Source organism: Hippocampus bargibanti, linkage group LG22 (genome assembly GCF_051943395.1).
Source record: "Hippocampus bargibanti isolate YZ-2025 linkage group LG22, ASM5194339v1, whole genome shotgun sequence".
NCBI classification, from domain to species: domain Eukaryota; kingdom Metazoa; phylum Chordata; class Actinopteri; order Syngnathiformes; family Syngnathidae; genus Hippocampus; species Hippocampus bargibanti.
The window spans coordinates 18,767-36,117 of NC_142755.1; the positions used below are offsets into that span (position 1 = coordinate 18,767).

At 50.8% G+C, this 17,351-nt stretch overlaps 1 protein-coding gene across 2 annotated transcripts; it reads right to left on the reverse strand.

The window, feature by feature from the left end:
* Nucleotides 1–102: 102 nt before the first annotated feature.
* Nucleotides 103–17,096, reverse strand: utp20 (UTP20 small subunit processome component). Of its 2 annotated transcripts, none has more exons than XM_088989168.1 (60): nucleotides 16,748–17,096; nucleotides 16,423–16,503; nucleotides 16,284–16,350; nucleotides 16,067–16,199; nucleotides 15,797–15,985; nucleotides 15,624–15,705; nucleotides 15,422–15,559; nucleotides 15,167–15,322; nucleotides 14,560–14,712; nucleotides 14,355–14,489; nucleotides 14,150–14,227; nucleotides 13,911–14,089; nucleotides 13,532–13,675; nucleotides 12,890–12,978; nucleotides 12,713–12,815; nucleotides 12,485–12,635; nucleotides 12,117–12,179; nucleotides 11,879–12,046; nucleotides 11,394–11,470; nucleotides 11,236–11,315; nucleotides 10,913–11,156; nucleotides 10,593–10,772; nucleotides 9,981–10,071; nucleotides 9,820–9,905; nucleotides 9,508–9,633; nucleotides 9,277–9,443; nucleotides 8,831–9,039; nucleotides 8,601–8,744; nucleotides 8,448–8,527; nucleotides 8,120–8,352; nucleotides 7,903–8,047; nucleotides 7,737–7,824; nucleotides 7,502–7,645; nucleotides 7,365–7,418; nucleotides 7,136–7,288; nucleotides 6,885–7,040; nucleotides 6,420–6,560; nucleotides 6,218–6,355; nucleotides 5,998–6,137; nucleotides 5,835–5,917; nucleotides 5,420–5,727; nucleotides 5,194–5,333; nucleotides 4,934–5,090; nucleotides 4,163–4,261; nucleotides 3,918–4,085; nucleotides 3,688–3,854; nucleotides 3,465–3,612; nucleotides 3,215–3,331; nucleotides 2,942–3,112; nucleotides 2,700–2,831; nucleotides 2,507–2,617; nucleotides 2,285–2,434; nucleotides 2,029–2,211; nucleotides 1,822–1,953; nucleotides 1,609–1,741; nucleotides 1,357–1,541; nucleotides 1,010–1,288; nucleotides 673–799; nucleotides 453–598; nucleotides 103–263 (listed from the first exon to the last, which is right to left on the reverse strand). In XM_088989168.1, exons 1-60 carry the CDS (start codon nucleotides 16,796–16,798, stop codon nucleotides 108–110), a joined length of 8,328 nt encoding a protein of 2,775 aa, XP_088845294.1. In that variant the 5' UTR covers nucleotides 16,799–17,096; the 3' UTR covers nucleotides 103–107. The 2 variants fall into 2 exon arrangements, with proteins under 2 accessions (XP_088845294.1, XP_088845293.1); XM_088989167.1 differs by having other exon boundaries at nucleotides 12,713–12,818; nucleotides 16,748–17,095.
* Nucleotides 17,097–17,351: the final 255 nt, after the last annotated feature.

Genomic DNA, 17,351 nt, shown 5'->3' on the forward strand with positions numbered 1-17,351 from the left:
TTATAAAATGCTATAAAAAAAAAAAAAAAACCGGCGTGGCTTGGTGAATCTTAAGCCATTGACATGATTCCGCCTTATTTGTGAACAAAATGAGTTCCTTGTTTGACTCACTGCACCATGGCCAGGTCTCTGAGGGCGTGGCTACGGTGTCTCTTGGCTTTATACCCAGGCCGCAGGAACTCGATCTTGCGCTTTTTGGCCTCAATTTTATTGAGGTGCTTCTTGACTTTCTTCTGAGCGGCGATGTCGGGGTTGGTCACCGCCTGGAAAGACGACAACACCATAAAAGTTGATGTGTTCAATGGACTGACAAGAAATTGTTCAAATGTGTCACGTTTGTGATTGAGGGCGGCATTTCCTGGAAATACAAATCCACATTTGAACGGCATAGGTTGATGAAATGGACATTTTCCTACAAGGAAAAAGTCCTAATCGAGCAACGGTGGCTTTACCTGCACGGCTCGTTGTCGCTTGCGCGCAGCCCGCCTCACTGCAAACTGCTTCTGCACCGCCGAGAAAGCCAGGGAGAAGGTCTCCAAGCCCACCTGTTTCTTCATCAGCTCCACCAGCTCTTGAGCCAGGTTCTTCAGCGTCGGGTCTGATGACGACGACGGCAGCGCTGAGGGTGAGCGGCCCCTTTGCAAGTAGGCATGTAGAAAATGGGAGACTTACCTTGTTCTGCATAGGTGCTCTCCAGTTCTCTGTAGAGCGGTGCAATGATGGTGGTCAAATAAGGGCCCAGTCGCTCCTTGCCAAGGTCCATTGCCATTGCTCCCAAGAATTTAAACACACAGGTTCTCTGCAATTATCAGGAATGGGAAGGTTAGAAAAGCTCGCACCTTATTTTGGTTGAACAACAAAAACCAAACAAAAAATTCCTCCAAGATGTTTGGAAAGTTCATTTGACATTTCACAACGGCTGCGACAAAGCAAACATTGAGCATCTGCGCAACTTCATGTGTGATAGCGGAAGCAGAGTGCATTGAAATTCCCAATTGCGTTGGGGTACCTTGAGCGGAATTTTGGGACTATCCGCCGCCTCCCTTTTAGCCATCAGTGACAGCTTTTGGATGAGCCACAGCAGCGACAGAGGTTTGTGGTCCTTCACGCGGTCCACGTCATCCTTGTCCTCCATTTCCTCCTCAGGGGTGAGGATGGCCGACTCGGGGCAGAGCAGGTAGATGACCTTCCCCACAAAGAGGAGATTTTTGATCACCTGCTCGCCAGACGCCGTGTCCAAGAAGCTGGACTGCAGCTGATGGCAGAGGGCCAACGCCAGCTCTCTCATCTGCAGAAAAGAATGACGAGAGGGCGTGAGAAGAGAAGATGACCACCGGGGTCAAACTCCACCGGGACCTTTTTGTCCTGGTTGACGGTGATGAAAGCCGAGGCCACGTTCGGGGGTGCCGTCCCGCCTCCCTGCGCTTTCCACGCCGCAACCAGATCCTCCGGCCGGTGGGCGGCGAAGAGCTGGCCGAAGATCTGCGAGGCGGTCAGCCACACCCAGTGATGAGGGTAGCGCAAATGGCCTTCCACGTGGCCTGAAAAGGGCAGCGGGTCAGTGGGATGGGCCGGGCGGCCGGCAGCCGCAAAGTGTGGGCGCCTTACCCCAAATACGGGCAAGGGTGTCACGAGGTTTCTGGAGCTCCAGAAAGCCGCAATGCTGGATCAATTTGGTGACGAGGGTCAGGTAAGTGAACAAGAGCCTGTCTGCTGCCCGCTCCTCCTCCTCCTCCTCCATCTGAAGGCACACCGCAGCAAAAGTGAGCAAAAGGGGCTTCCGTTGGCGTGTCCGTTTGAAGCGCGTGCGTGCGTACGTACGTCTCGGTAGTTGTCGGGGTTGAGCTCTTTGGCCAGCACCGGCAGCAGGCCGTCCAGGCGTTTGGCAAAGTTCTCCTCCTCCACCTCCACGAAGAGACCGCAAAGCTGAGCGCCCAGACGCCTCAGGCTCACCTGCGCCACAGCAAGCGTAAGGAGGCGCCCAACCGGGACAAAACGCTAGCGGGTGACAAGAGGAGCTCAACGTGCCTTCTCTTCAGTCAGCCAACTGCTGATGAGCGAGAAGAAAGAATTCTGCTTGTTGACGTCCAGCTTGGCCAGCAGGGCTTTGATGGCCATGGCGGCCATTTTCTTGCAGCGCGCCGAGTCATCGTTGACCACGACCAAGGCCAGCGGTGCAAAGAAAAGGTCGCTGTACTTCAGCAGGAGCGCCTGAAGGGAATCAAAAGCGGCGCCTCCCGTCAATATTCTTGGAAATGAAGCGCGCAGCTTCAAATCAAAGTACCTGAGGGAAAGTCTGGAAGACGTAAGCCAGCATCTCCAACGCCGACTCCCTGCCCGTGTCGTGTTCGTAGGCCAGCTGGGCCACAATGAAGTCCAAGTGGCCGCGCAGCTTCTTGCCCAGCGGGTAGTCCAGCAAGTACTTTAAGTATATCTGAAAGACCAACAGGGTCGCGTTGAAGGTGTGACGGATGGCTGCTTTGTTTGGCCTCATTTTCCCCAGTACCTGTCTGCAGTGCACTCGGACCATGGCGTTAATTCCGTTGATTGACAGCTTGCCTACTTTATCCATCAGCGGCTGCATCTCAGGAACGATGAGCTTCCGCCACACAATGGCCTGCAACGAGTTGCCGCAAATTCAAAGTCAAGCGTTCCAAGTGTTCCTGCGTCGCCATCCAAGCGTCGCAAATGGCGCGTACCCTCAGGAGGCCAAAGGCAGTCGCCCGTCGAGACCGGTCATAGATGTCCTCCTCGGCGTATCCCAGCAGCACCTGCAGTTGGAGCTCGGAAATTGTGCTGTCCTTCACCTTTTTCACCACTACGGTGATGGTCTAAAAGCCAAAACAGATATGGAAGCCCATTTTCACCACTATGGTGATGGTCTCAAGGCCAAAACAAAGATATCCCTGACAAAATAGGACAGGTGCTTCTCAATGTAGACCTTAAAGCAATTCTGGACCAGGATGTAGTTCTCCCCACGGGCGGCGCCGGCCTTTGAGTAATCCTTAAGCAGGACAAAGAGCTGCTTGGTCAGCTGGTTGATATTCTGCTCCAGGGCAGGCAGAGGGAACTTCAGCACACACTGGAAGGCCACCAGTGCTTCCGTGATCACCTGATGAGAGAGTGGTTATCAAAAAAAAAAAAAAAAAAAAAAAGTACAGGAAGTTCTGCGATTCTGGAAGCAAGATTGGTTGTCAGTGTGAGCTGCTCCCACCTTGACGTGCATGGAGGTCAGGCATTCAAGCAGCATGGTCACAAAAGGGTCCAACATCTCAAGGGCAGAGTCCATTGATGATGTCACTTTGGCTTTCTTCAGACTCAAATGGAGCAGCTGTAGAGCACGAGTGATTACTAACGCGACCAAAATTACCCCCCCCCCCCAAAAAAAAAAGAATTGATATATATATATATAAATCTATATATATATAATTTTTTTTCTCTCTTCTTTTTTGCTGGCTCTTGACCTTAAGACCGGCATCCACCAGGATGTGCATGTTGGTCCGTCGGCTAACCAGAGCTTTCACACCGCCTCTCTTTGGAGTGGGTGGCAGGAGTAGGCAGCTCGGAGGTGGGAGTCGAGGGTCAGGTGGAGGCTGAGCTCGAGCTTTGTCCCTAGAAAACAACAAAAAACGCTGAAAAAAAAAGACACCAGCCAATGCAGAGGAGTCACTCGGCGTAACTTGGTACTTGTCTTTCCGAGTCAGCAGAGGCAGGCTCTGGCTGATGAGACCGTGGCTCAGCAGGAGGATGTCAGAGGAGCCCATGGCAGGATTTTCCAGCAGGCCCAGAACCAGGCGCTGCAGAATTGCCGCCACGCGGCTACACACCTTCAGACTCTTGGAGTTCTCCAAAATCTGCAACAAGAGATTGAATCGGCAAACGGCGGCAAAAATCCAAGCCAAGCCAACTCCGCCCACCTCCTTCAAGGGCAGAACAAGCATGGTGATGCTCTCTTTGCTGCAGAACTGGGCCAGAATCTGGTAGGAGTCCATGCTCTTGCTATGCCGCGCCTCCATCAGTTTGGAGACGATTCCCTTCACGGCTTTCTCCTCGGCGACGGCGCCAAACAGCTCGTTGTTGAAGATCTGAGCGGCGCCGCGACAAGCAAATTGACAAAAGCGCAAATGTGAAAGGAGAGCGAGCGCTCGCGCTGCCTTCTTACGTGGATGAGCAAGCTCATGCACGGGTCCAGGTCACCGCTTTTCAGGGTTGGGCTGAGGGCCGACAGCAGCTGGTACACGGTAAATGTCAGAACGTGGACCTGCCAGACAAATAGACACAAACGGGACATTCTCCAGGGGCGGACTAAGCTTTGCCTTCGTGTTCCGTTTGAAAAACCCACGGCTCACTTCGAGATGACCGGAGATTCAAAAGCCGATCAAGTGAGGACACCGATAAAACATTTCAGAAAAAAAGGCACCGCTTTCTGAACCCTACACGCAGAAATATTACATCATATATGATTAATATTATCATATGGCTATTATTATCAATTACAATTCATGGATATTATTATTATTATAAAAAAACAGATGCGCTACAGAGAAAAACAAGGATTGTTGTTTCATGATTATTTGGCTAAAATGTGTCTGGTATTATTTGGGGAAAAATCTGTTGAAAAAGGCGATTATCACGAAAGAAAATCAAATGCAGTGAAGAGGCGGACGGATGCCTCCTACGAGTGGCAAAACAAACAAACAAAGAAATACAAAATCTACAAGTGGCGCCCAATGGAAGAATTTGGCGCTGATGCCACAAGATGGTGGCAAACCAGGACACGAAGCTCATCAACTAACCTCAACATTGTTTTGGGTCAGCAATTCACCGGTGGCTCAAGTTGCTCAAGGAGCAGCAGGAGACGCATCTTAACCAACCGCCCCCCACCCCAAATATTCCAAAGAGCAGATCAAAGGACTGTAACAAGCATTGAGACCTGGTAGCCTTTGACCAGGACACCCTGCATCTCTTTCAGCATGTATCGCAGGTAGCGGACACCCAGCGTCTCCAGGATCTTCACCAGCGTTCCCCTGGCAACGTCGCGAACCTCCTGGAATCGGTTTCTCAGGACCACGCACACCTTGATGAGGATCCTGGATGGCAGACAGACAGAAGAAAACGGTTTGACGCCTCCTGAAGGGGACTCAGCGAAGCAGTGAGCGCCCACCACCCCCTTATTTATTTATTTATTTTAACCCCGGCAGGTTGGCTTCCAGGATGTGTGAAGGAAGAGTCTGCATGAGTTTGACCATGGCGAAGGCGATGGGGATGCGGGCCACTTCTTCTTCCTTCACTTCCTTGGACTTCACCGCCTTGTGCTCATCGTCACGTTTCACCTAAAGATTGGCAAATGCACACGTTGCCGCCTTTTCCTTGTTTCCATGGCCGCAGATCAATCAATCAATCAATCAATCAATCCTGCCTTGGCGTTGAGACATTTCTGAAGGCGAGGCAACACGCTGCTCGTGACGCTCGCCTGGATGGTCCTGATGAGCGACTCCAGCTCCTGTTGACTCTGCGGCAGACCGCGGCAAACGGCCGGGGGCTCGGGCGCCGCCGGCCCTTTCTTGCCTTGAGCAACGTTGGCTTTGTCAGAGGGAACTTGCCCATCGGGTGTTCCCGCAGCTTGCGGAGAAGGTTTGCCATCCATCTCCACGGGCTCCTCGTCGTCGCTTGCCTCCGATTGTTCAGGTTCGGCTTCTTCCTCCACATCCATTGCAGAAGTCGAAGCTTCAAAAAAGAACGTTTAATAAAGTGAAGCTTTCGTTGTCAGGCGCAACACTCCCAAAATAGGTTTTTCAATTCCATTGACATTTATCAACGGCTTTTTTTTTTACCTTGTCTGGCTTTAGCAGCTTCCATCGCTCGGGTGAGGGTCTCGTGGTCAAAGTGAAAGGCTTGGAGGACTTGGACCAGCAACCTGGAGGTGACAGGATGGCGACTAAGTGAGAGGTGTTCAAACGCAAGATGAGAGTGCGAGTTTGTGGAGCGGCCGCGCACCTCACAGCGAGCTTCTGCTCGAGCCGTGACGTCTGCAGGACGTGAACGAAATGTTTCAGGTAGTACAGGTACTTGGACCAGGTCAGATGGCGACACACGGCCGCCACAATGTCCACGCACGCCGTCGTCATGTCCTCGCGCTGCCGGGCACCGCCAGAAAAAAATGCTTTCAAGACAAAGTCAAATTGAGAGCGAGCGAGCGAGACAACGCCAGCGTCACCTGCAGCATTTTCTCGTCCATCAGGGCCGTCAAGGCAAAAGGCATGATGTAATTCTGCAAGGAACGCGGCGACAACACCACGGCGCCCTCCGTTAGCTGCTTGGCTAACTTCCTCAGGGCTCGGCCCCGCCGGTGGACCTGGACCAAGACACGCCAACGCTAAGAATCTCAAGAGGGACGTCGGATGGCAAAGAATCCAGACCTGAATGTGCTTCATGTGCTCAAAGAAGTCCGACTCGGGGTCGTTGTAGTCGGTGAGCTGCACCATGTCTCGGAATTCTTTCTTGCCGGGGAAAGTCTTCACCAGGCAGGCCAGGACGTTGGTGTATTCGTGCTGCACGCTCTGACACGGAGGAGACGGGAGACTTGGATTACAATCTTCGCTCCCCATGACAGATTTTGGCTGGCGCGCTTTCCAATCAAATATTGGTGGTCGTCGATGGATTTCAAAGGCGTGTCATATATTTGCTCAGATTGATGCCAAGGCCATTATTTTCCAGCGCTTCATGCTGGACGCCAGACATTTTTCTTGACAAAGTAAGAGTCCATTCATTGGCACGCGAAGGCAGTCCGCCCATTTCGTTTGGTGTCAATTGCACTTCCCCAGTCTGCACAAAAGTACACGTGCGCAGTATTTTCCAGCCTGAAAGCATCCAAATGAAAATACCTCCGTCTTGCTCCGGAGCCCCTTGTGTACGGCGTCCAAGACGGTGTGCTGGATGACGTCCCTGTAGACCTTCTCCCCTGCGCCCACCGCCGCCAGCTGGGTGATGATCGTGGACAGGCACAAGGTGGCGTTGTCGCCCAGCGACATGTCTCCAATCTGTCGGCATGGAGTCAGGTGTGAGCACGGTCAAAGTGTCCATCTTGCCACCAATGCGAGACTAATAAAGGCAAATCCAATCCAAGCTTCCCAACCTCATAAGTGTGGAAGCAGTTGTGGATGACGGCGCCGATGTAGTCGAGGTCGAGGGATTTCATTTCTCTGATCCGCCTGGTGGCGTCTTGGAACGCCGTCAGGCGGACGTCAAAGTAAACCTCGTCCAGGTGGCGACTGTCGAAGGCGTTGAGCTGAGAAGGAGAGGTGGCAGACGTCATTGATGAGACAACTGCCTTTCCGTGGACCTTGAGGGATCCCCAACGCTACCTTTGCCGTCATGTCGCTGATGTCTTTGAGCGAAGGATCCACGTCTGACAAGGTCTAAAAGGAAGAGGAAAACACGGCAAACTTGAGCACCTGGACCGGGACCGGGTACCCTCCCAAGTACCACCGGCAGTGCCCACCTGAAAGACGCTGGTGAGAGCCTTCCTGGGAAGCCGGTTGTGAATGACGGCCAAGAGTTTGCTGAGCGGCTGCACAAAGGATGAGGGCTGCGCGCACTGCTTCAGCAAGTTCTGGACAGTCGCCAGGATGTCCATTTCTGTTTCCTGAAATCAAGGAAACCGGAGTCATTCGCCGGCTATTACAACAACAACAACAACAAGAAAGTGTTTGGAAATGCATGAAAGAAATTAGTACCTGAGAGTTTTTGCCTTTCAATAAATAGGGCAGTAAAAGCCGAATCAGCATTGAACTCTGCTCTTTGTCGCTAACAAGGCAACTGATCCTGGCAGAATCAGAAGAACAAAACAGTCAGACATGGTTTGCAACTTTCCAAATCAAATGAAAAGGCGTGAAAACTTGCTTGGACAAGATGTTGAGGTCCTTGGACACCTGCGGGCGGAATTTCTTCTTTTTGAGCCTGTCGGTGTTTCGGACCACGCCGCCGAGATAGTGCAGCACGCTTGTGATGTGAGGCAGTAGAAGCCTGGAGCCCTGCGTCAACGCGTCTGGGGGAAACGTCCACGCTTGACCACACCGTGAATGGACTTTGAGATCAGTTTACAAATGTCCTCGCTAACCTGCAGCAGGCGCGCCTTCCGCCGGCGTCGGGAAGGCGCCGCCGTCCACGGTCAGCGCCGGCTCCGTCTCCGTGGCGACAAAGTCCCGCGTGGTGGCCAGGGCCTCGGCCGCGTCCATGACGACGGCGGCGGTGGCCGGCGAGATGTTCTTGGCGGACAGGAGGGCAAAGACGTTCAGGAGAACGTCGCTCTGCGGGTGGTCCGGCCGCTGCTTGGAGAGAAGTGGGAAGTACCTGGGACAGAACCGGGGTGGGGGCGAGGGGCCATTTAGGAACTCCAAGCGGATGATCCGGAATACCGACAATGATGGAAATCGTAACACGCGAACCTGGCATGTTTGCACCACACGTGGATGAGCTTCAGGAGCGGCGTGGGCGAGTAGGGACTTTCGGTGGCGAGGCGATGAACCTGGGCTCAAAAAGTCACACTCAGCGTGCCCGCTCTGAAAGCAAGGCGAGCGAGTTAGCTCCACCGCGCTCACCTGAGGCCACACCGCAGCCATGAAAACACCTTCCAGCTGATCGGCGCTGAAGCCGAAGCTGTCAAAGTTCTCAAAAAAGTCCTGGATCCTCAGGATGCCGAGACGCCTCAGGTTCTTCAGAGGATTGATGCAACCTGGCCGCAGCTACGGTTGAAAAATGGAGATACGGTACAAGCTTTCTGTGGAATAGGTCAAGCGAGAGAGATGAGAGATGGGAGATGGCCTTCTACCTGTTCCCTGATCTCCAGCATGGCCGACACGGAGGCGGTGATGCACAGAAGAATCTGCAGCACTTTGGGCAGGTGCACTTGAATGAGGTGGCCCAGCTTCTGGATGACCACGTTGATGATATTCAGGAGGCTGTGCTGGCGACCCAGCGGCAGAACGGCACCAATATCCGTCCGGGCCAGCGCTTTCTCAACGGCGTCCCGACAGGAACCTCAAGAGACAAAAGGACCAAGTGGCTTACGAGGTTATGGAACATCAGCTTTTGTTTGCCAACAATCAAAAGTCGGACTTTTCCGCCATTAACAATAGAAAAGGGTCAATCGAAGCAGCCAGCTTTGTGAATTTCTTGAATCCAGACGAATTCAAAGTGAGTGAGGTGAGCGTTTAGACCAGAAATGTGGCCTTCAAGCGCTGGATGAAGCGCTTGCGAAATGTCAAAGTTGCTTACCGTGGCTGTGATGGCAGACGGGCTCCAGCAGGAGATCAACAAACACGGCCAGCTCCGCCTCCTGACATCCAGCCAGAAAACGCAGGATGATGGAGGAACGCGCGGAGGCGTTGGCCTTGCTCTGCAAGCGGCTGCCGCCTTTGCTGCGTAGACGGCCGAAGAGAATCCTTTGGGACAGAGTGAGAGCTGAGCTGCTGCCGCAAAATGGCGGCGCGACCACTTGAAAGATACCTCATGAGCAACGGAATGAGGCCGGCTCGGTGGGACGCGTCCACGACGCCCGTCTCCTCGCAGATGTTAAAATGGACCATCTCTTTTTTAAAATGTTTGTCATCTAACAGCTTCTCCAGATTCTCCCTGAAACAAGACATCCATTTTGAAGGTCAAACAAATCAGCACAAACACTTTCTTTGGGATGAGTGAACCTTCTAACTGATCTCATCCACCTTTTTTTGCTGGGAGCGTGCGTGCGTGGCTATCTTAAGCTTCCACGTGTTCAATACAAGACAGTCGGAAGAAAGACCACCGTGAACATTTGCTTACTTGTACGGGACGACGTAGGGGTCTTTGTACGTAAGAATACACTGGAGGGCCACTTGCTGGATTTGCTGGTCCTGGTGGCTTAGGAGCTGAGAAGACAAACATGAGGGCTGAGTAAAAAAGTCCAATCAAATACTGTACAGAGAGGCAAGTTTGCCCATTACTTGGTGGTAGAGGTCTCGCAGGCTGCTCTCCATGTAAAGGGAGCGAGGGTTGGTGAATTTGGCAAAAACATTCAGGTGGGCGATGAGTTGTCTGCAGGGGAGGGGGGCGGGGACAAACACAACATTACGATAGAGAAAACGATTCATAACATGTCACGTTTTTTTTTGATTTTTAGATGTATTCATGGACAAAAAGAAAAAAAAAAAAAAAAAAAAAAAAAACAATCACCATTTTGGTTCATACAAGCTTGCTAGCTGACAAAGCGGAATATCAATTAGCGATGAGCATGGTCATGGTTTGTTCAGTTGTTTGAAGAAATGGCTATCTTAGAAAGAGCATTCCGCGACACTTTTGGTGACAAAATGAAATGAAATGCTTGTCTGCGGTACTGTATTTTTGTGCTTTTCAACAGGCTAAATGCTGACTTACTAAGCAAACTGCGAGACTATGCTCACAGTTTGCTTAGCACGTGATCTCGAAATGACACGAATGGTTTCAGCAACACATTTCTCATTCACGATTTAGTTAGAAATCTCTTGAAACATCCCTTTTAAATGCAATTGTCAGGATTGTTGAAGTGACCTAAGCACGTGTTGAAAGGGCGCCATTACTTTGAAGCCGCCCGCCGCGGCGGCGCTTTGGCCTGCCGTTTGTTCCTCTCCTCCTCTTCCGATTCGTCCTGCCCGTCCGCTTCTTCCTCGGTCATCATGGACGCCTCGACCGCTGTGTCCTTCTTTTTTCTCAAGTCCTGAGTCGGTGCCACCAGCAGGTCAGCCGGGTAAAATTCGTTCCTGTTTCCGATAAAAGTCAGGATATTTCCGATTGGCTTGAATTAAGTGCCGGCTCGACTGAATAATCAATCATAGATGTACTAATAATACATTTCATTCTCTCAAAGACACTTCAGAGTAACGGGCTAAGATCACGTCACCTGATGAACCTCAGCAGCAGGGGGCTTAGCTCTCGGCTACGGGGCTCCACCCTGTCCGGAAAGTGGGCCATGGCGCGCCACATCAGGCCACGGAAGTTGCAGAAGTCCGCCCTGTCGTCGGGGTCGGCGATTGACCCGAGCCGCCGGAGAAACAGCACTCCCAAGTCGCCACTTTGGATGACGTCGCAGCCCGGCCCGCCCCGGACCTCCGCGTCTTCCCCTTCGCTCTCCTGAAGTTGTTCTTCTATCGTGCGGAAAAGGAGGAGAGGTGAACAACACTTGGTGGCAGGCGTGGAAATGTGCGCCAGAGTTGCAAAACCTACCAGCTAATACCGCCACCTTCTCTAGATGGTGATGATACACCATCCAGAAATCTTTGTTGTCCATCCCCCTGGCGTGGCTCCTGCAGAAAACAGACTGACAGGTGAATTTGGCACAAAGACTTGAAGTCTGCTTGGACATGGAAAAGGTGGCAACCAACCCAAGTAGCTCGATGACAGGATCCCACAGGGGCTTGAAGTTGACCAACAGCATGGCTAAGAGGTAACGCAGAGGGACCTGCAAAAGCCAAAAGTCAAGAGCAACGACAATTGTGGCTCGTATATCTTGCGTCATCAAAGTCAAATGCAGATAAATGGCTTTTATTTTCAATCGATATGTTAGTACGCAAAACACAGTGTGAGCCATTTGTAAAGGAGTGCGGACTTTTATTCAAACTATATTTATCCTATTGATAGTAAAGACGCCGTTGGACCGAGTACAAAACTAAGTCTCCCAATGATGTCACGTCATTTTTAGGGGGCTTCCTTTTGAATTCAACGTTATTCATTTTGTTAATGGAAAAGTTTGTCTCACAAATGTCAAATCTTGACCCGTTCTTATTCCATGACCCAAGTTTTCTCTGCAACAAAGTCAACTTGGCGCTTGGAATGTCCTGAGGGGGGGGGTGAATGATGTCATCGGTACCTGCTGGAAGGTGCCTTGTGGCGCGTGGGGCAAGCTGCGCTGGACGAGGTCATGGCGCAGTTTGCGCAGGTACAGCAACTTTTCCCGGTAGTCCTGAAGGGAGGCGGGTACCAGCTCCGCCTGCAGGCACATGGCAAACACCGGCTGCGCCTGCATGCTCTCGTCAGGCTGCACGCGAAGAGCCATTCGTCAACGGCGTGAAGAGAGAACGGATGACCTTCAAATGCCAGAGCTGTACCTCCTCCGGGGCCGGAAGCTGCGCCTCAAAGTGCGAAAGGATCCTCAGGCTAAGTAGACGCACCTACAAAGTAACAAGTCATTCCAGTCAAAGCGTGCTCAGGCCATGACTGGACTGTCCGCACTATAAGGCGCACGCATAAGCATCGAGTTTGCTAACAGGTCAACAACAGGCGCGCATCTGAAATCCGACGCGCCTTCTCTATGGTGTTAGGGACACTTGCTCTCTAGTCCCATTATGTCACTATGCCTTTGAATGCCGAGTCTTAGCGGGAATCGATTGGAAGTTCAAATTGTTGCTTCTCTTCTATGCACTCGATTGCGCGCAGTGCACAAAAAGGTTCATAAAAAGGACGCCTGGAGATGCACCTTGGATATGTTAGAAGAAAGGTTGCTGTGCAGAATCTGGTAAAGGTCGAAAAGTGCATGGTGGGACAGGTGCTCGGAAGCACCGCTCAAGGACAGGCGAGTGTAATAGAGGTCTCCGAAAAGCAGGGCTGACAGCTCTGTGGGGAACTTCCTGGGGAAAAAAAAAAGAAAAAAGGCCCGGTTATCGCCGTCCTACTCCTTCATGTGGCATCATTTTCTCACGTGTACCGTAGGATGGCGGCGACTTTGTCCACAGGGACCAAAGAGAGCGGCTCAGCAGAGCTGTCCAGAGCGAGGAGGCAGCTTAGGGCTTGTCTGGCAACAAACAAACCTGCTGGAGAGACAAAAACGGCAAAGCGCTCATTCCAAATCAAAAAGGAGGCGGCGGCAAACACGATGAAATACCTTTTGCCACTTCTTCCATCTCAATTTCACACAGTAGGCGTTTTAAAAAGGCAGTGACTGCAGGAAACACATCACCTGGAACAAGAGGCCTAAAAAAAATATCAAAATAATGACGTATCGATAGAAAACAGTATTTTTTGTCGGACATAGCATCTGATTATTTTTGGTGAATGCAAGTATGGGTAAATATGTGTTTTCATGCACGCCGGAACCTCATAAGATGAGAAGCGGTCCACTGTGGCGGCCGCAGGGTTCACTTCAGTTTGTCAGGACAAGTTTTCAAAGTTGTCATTCGTTTTGATGTGCTTTTTCTGATTAAAATGGTTTGAGTTTTATGGTGGACAATTTGAAAGTGAAGGAGTGATGTATTAAGAATTCAGTTTTAATGAGGAACATTTCCCCCAAATCTTCACCTGTGTACAGACAAATTATTTGTATGATGTGCCTGTGAAATTGGATGCTAGTTGAAGAAAAATAGGAGGTCAAGAAATCCCAGGTGGTGAAAAAAGACAAACAAAACAACAAAATTAGTTTTGAATAACATGATAGGAGTTTGCTTTTTCGATAACCCCAAGATTCAAAATGTAAAAAAAAAATTATTTTTTTTAAGTACTTTTTTTTGGAAGGTTCCTTACGCGTTACCTGAGGTGAGGCAGAAGCACCAGCGCGCTCCAAGGTAGCGACAGATCTGCAATGGGCACATTTTTCTGCTCGGGCAATGCGATGAGTGACAGAAGCAGCTCAGGTACGGCTCTCTGCTCCCCTTTCCCTCGGTGACTGAATTGCCTGACAAGAAATACAACATTGAAAATAAATCCCATCAAGCTTTGTTCAATGTAGACGTAGCGGTACCTCGACCGAGATGTTTCTTTTGGTTTGTTTTGTGTTTGGAGCCAAAAGGGAAGTGCGCAACTGCGATATTTTATATATTTTCACAGAGTCAAGACGCCACAAATGCTTTTTTTAAGTGGTGAGACGGAAACAAGCGCCGCGACAGAACAGCTTGAAATTGCCAAGTCACCCGACGGTCGGTCCCGTGAAGAGCAGCGGGTAGGTCTCAAAGGCCATGGCGCCGTCCGTCGGGGGCGGGGCTTTGGCCAGGATCAACGTGACCAGCGCCTCCAGCGCACGGTGGCGACACGCCGGATCGCCGCGGGCAAACAAGCCGCCGGCGAAGCGCAGGAGGGCGGGGAGGAAGAGCTGCAGTGGCAAAATGGAGGATGTTAGGACAAAAACTCATCAGCAAGAAAAACACCTCACCTCTTCAAACTGCTTCATGGGAAACATCTCTTTGGTGAACTCCAGGATGAGATCTTCTCCCAAAGAGCTGACAAACACCTGCAGGAGGAGGAGGTTTGGTTTTGTGGACCATAATAAAGCCATACCACAACTTTACCACTCGAATTGCTTTCTCGACCAAACTCGACGCAAACCTCACAAAAAAATCGCGGAACATCAGGCATACCTTGTAGGCGATGTCCTGGATGAGAGCATCGGGGAGTCTGATGTTCTCCCCGAGCAGCAAGGAGGAAAAGATTTGGAGGAGGAGTCGCGAACACGGCGAGGGAAGCGAGTCGCTCTGCACCAGGCGGAGCGCCGTCTACCAGACAAAAAGGACCACGTCTGAAGAAGCGTCTTCCAAGGACAGGACGACGGGGCTCTCCTTGTACCTGACAGAGCACCTCCGGCTTGGTGATCTTGGCTCCGTCCTTGTGAGACACCAAAGTGTGCAGGACAAAGAGCAGTCTTTCCAGCTGCTCTCCTGCGGGGCCGGCCTCCTCTCCCTTGGCCTCCAAAATACTGAAAACCTCATCCACGCCATCCTGTCAATTATAGCGGAGGTGACATCAGAAGAGGACAAAAAAAAAAAAAAAAAAAAACAAGGAAACGGTGGTTAAATGACCAGCATTTATTATATTCTTTGTTTGTTTTTTACATGATGCACCGCCATCATTGATTGCGCAGTCATCTAATTGTAATGCGCTTGTTCCAAATTTGGATGCATTTTAATGCTTTGGAAAACCATCTCTGAATGTTGGGAACGGATTAGGACATTGACATGGCAAATGTGTGTCAACTTCCAAAATGTTTTCCAGAAACAAGTTGTCTCAAGTGCGTTCCGATTGGATTTGTGCCTTGAAGGGGCGTGGCCAATTGAGTGAGGGCAGGCGTTGCCTGCACGTGTCCCAACCGCATGAACAATAAATGCAGATTTGTTTTGGGAGAAATCCCATTTGCAACATTTTCTTCGATGAGGATTTCATCAAGCCTTCCTACCCGGAGCGAGTCCCAAAACACCAAAAAGTGCTCCTTGTCCACGTGATCGGCTGCAGCCCGGGCCGCGTGATCCAGCGCGTCTCGCACCAGGTCCCAAGGTAAAGGGGCTCCCCGGTTGGTTGCGGGTCCCACCTTCCGTATCGCGGTAGGGAGGGCCTTGTTCGAGGAGAGGTTGAGACAAAGTCACTTTGGATCCAAGAACCTGACGCTGAAAGCACTTTGACGCAAGCGCTTGACAAGCAAAGCGTCTCTTACGGTCGCCGCGCAGGAGTGAAACATGCGGCGGACACCTTTGCACATCTCAAACAACAGCTGGCCGGCACCTTCTGCCTTGTCAGGATTTTGCTCCAAGTCGGAGAAGACGAGAGAGAGCAAGCGGTCCAGATCGGGAACCTACGGGACAGGGCAACCCGCTTGGACGTGTCCGCTTGAATCCAAACGTCAAATTGAAGAATACCTTTCTCATCAGAAATGCAAAACTCTCCGCTGCGAACTTGCGGATGTGTTCCTTCTTGTGCTCCAGCAGTTTGCTGTACATTCTGCGCAGGAGGGTGAAATCACAACAGAAATTGCAATGCGTCGGCACCACCAAATCTTCATCCCGTGTGGCCCAACGGTCGCCTCTTTCACCTGTAGATGTTGTCCACGTCTTTCACCATCAGCCTCCACAAGTACTTGTACAGGTAGGAGAGGCACGTAAAAACCCATTCCAGCAGCTCTGTGTCTTTGGTGTCCAGCATGGCGGTGATCAGCGTGAAGAAGTTGGGGAAGTGAGGGTAGAAGTCCGTTTGCAGGTCTCGAGCCAACCGAACCACCAGACTGGGAATCAATTTACAAGGAGGTCACATTCAGCCCAACAAAAGCTGCAGCTCGGTTACACAAAACTATTCGTCGTTTTACTCGAGTAAAGGTTGGTAGGCCAGACTGCCGGTGACTGCCAGGTGTGTTTTCAGACTCTCCACAATTGAGTTTTGATGGAAAACCAGCATGTTGAATGACTGACACTTGCTGGAGACCTCCTTCAAAAATGTGGCTGAAGAAGACGAGAAGGGAGGAGCGGGTCGTGAATCCAAACTCAAGGACAAACAACAGAGCGATCGTTGTGCGTTGGACATACTGAAGTTTTCCGTCACGTTGAGGTCTTTCCATTTTGTCAGGCCTTCAAAGAAATAGGTTTCCACTTCCTGCATTCCAAGACAACGTTATGAGTCAACGACCCCGGAAGTGACAATGCTTCCATGATCGATACGGCATACCTCTCCATATGATCCGGTTCGGTCAATCCGGTGGATGACGTTGATGTTGACATTGGAAAGCCTCTCGGCAAATGTAAGAAACTGCAAAGCGGATAATAGGTTGGATTTTGAAAAAATAAACATGAATTCGTATCATTGAACCGGCTAGTCTTAGTCATACACAAGTCGTTAGGAAGTAAGCACAAAAAGTCGATTTGTGGCTGCTTTGCACGCTACAGCAAATTATCTTGAATACAAAGACGTCACGCGTAAAATGTAAAGAAAGAGTTGTTTAATAAGGTATGAAGCGATTTCCGCACGCGTGTTAGGCGTTCAATACTCTTACCCTGTAGGTGTTGTCGGATCTGTGATGCGCGGACTTGGATTTGGTCTTCATCTCGGCTTCGTTGTTTGTCTTCAAATGTAGTCGGAGGCCGCTCGGCGCTCAAAATGGTTCATTTCACACTTTTCTTGATGAATTCTCGAAGCGGCATTTGCGAGTGTTTACACGCGTGCAGGACAGCAGAGCGCAGCCATGATGAACGCAAGGCATCACGGGAAAAAGACGTTCTTCCACGTGGGAAAGAAGTGCTGGGAGACTGACATGAACAACTGTCGATCACTTCCGCTTTTGTTTCCGCACGCTCTCCCCAGACTTCTGGTTTCGTTTTCACAGGCGACGAGTCCCCGAAGTTCTGACAAAATAGAAACCTTCCGCTCTGTAACACCAAAGACATTTTGATGGAATAGATAAGATATATGAATTGCAACTATTTTGAAATGTAGCCACAAGGGGGCACAAGCTAGTGTCGGTCCCAAGCCCGGATAAATACAGAGGGTTGTGTCAGGAAGGTCATCCGACGTAAAAAATAAAATAAATTTGCCAAAACAAACATGCGAATCAAACCTATGAATCCCATACCGGATAGGTCGAGGCCCGGGTTAACAAC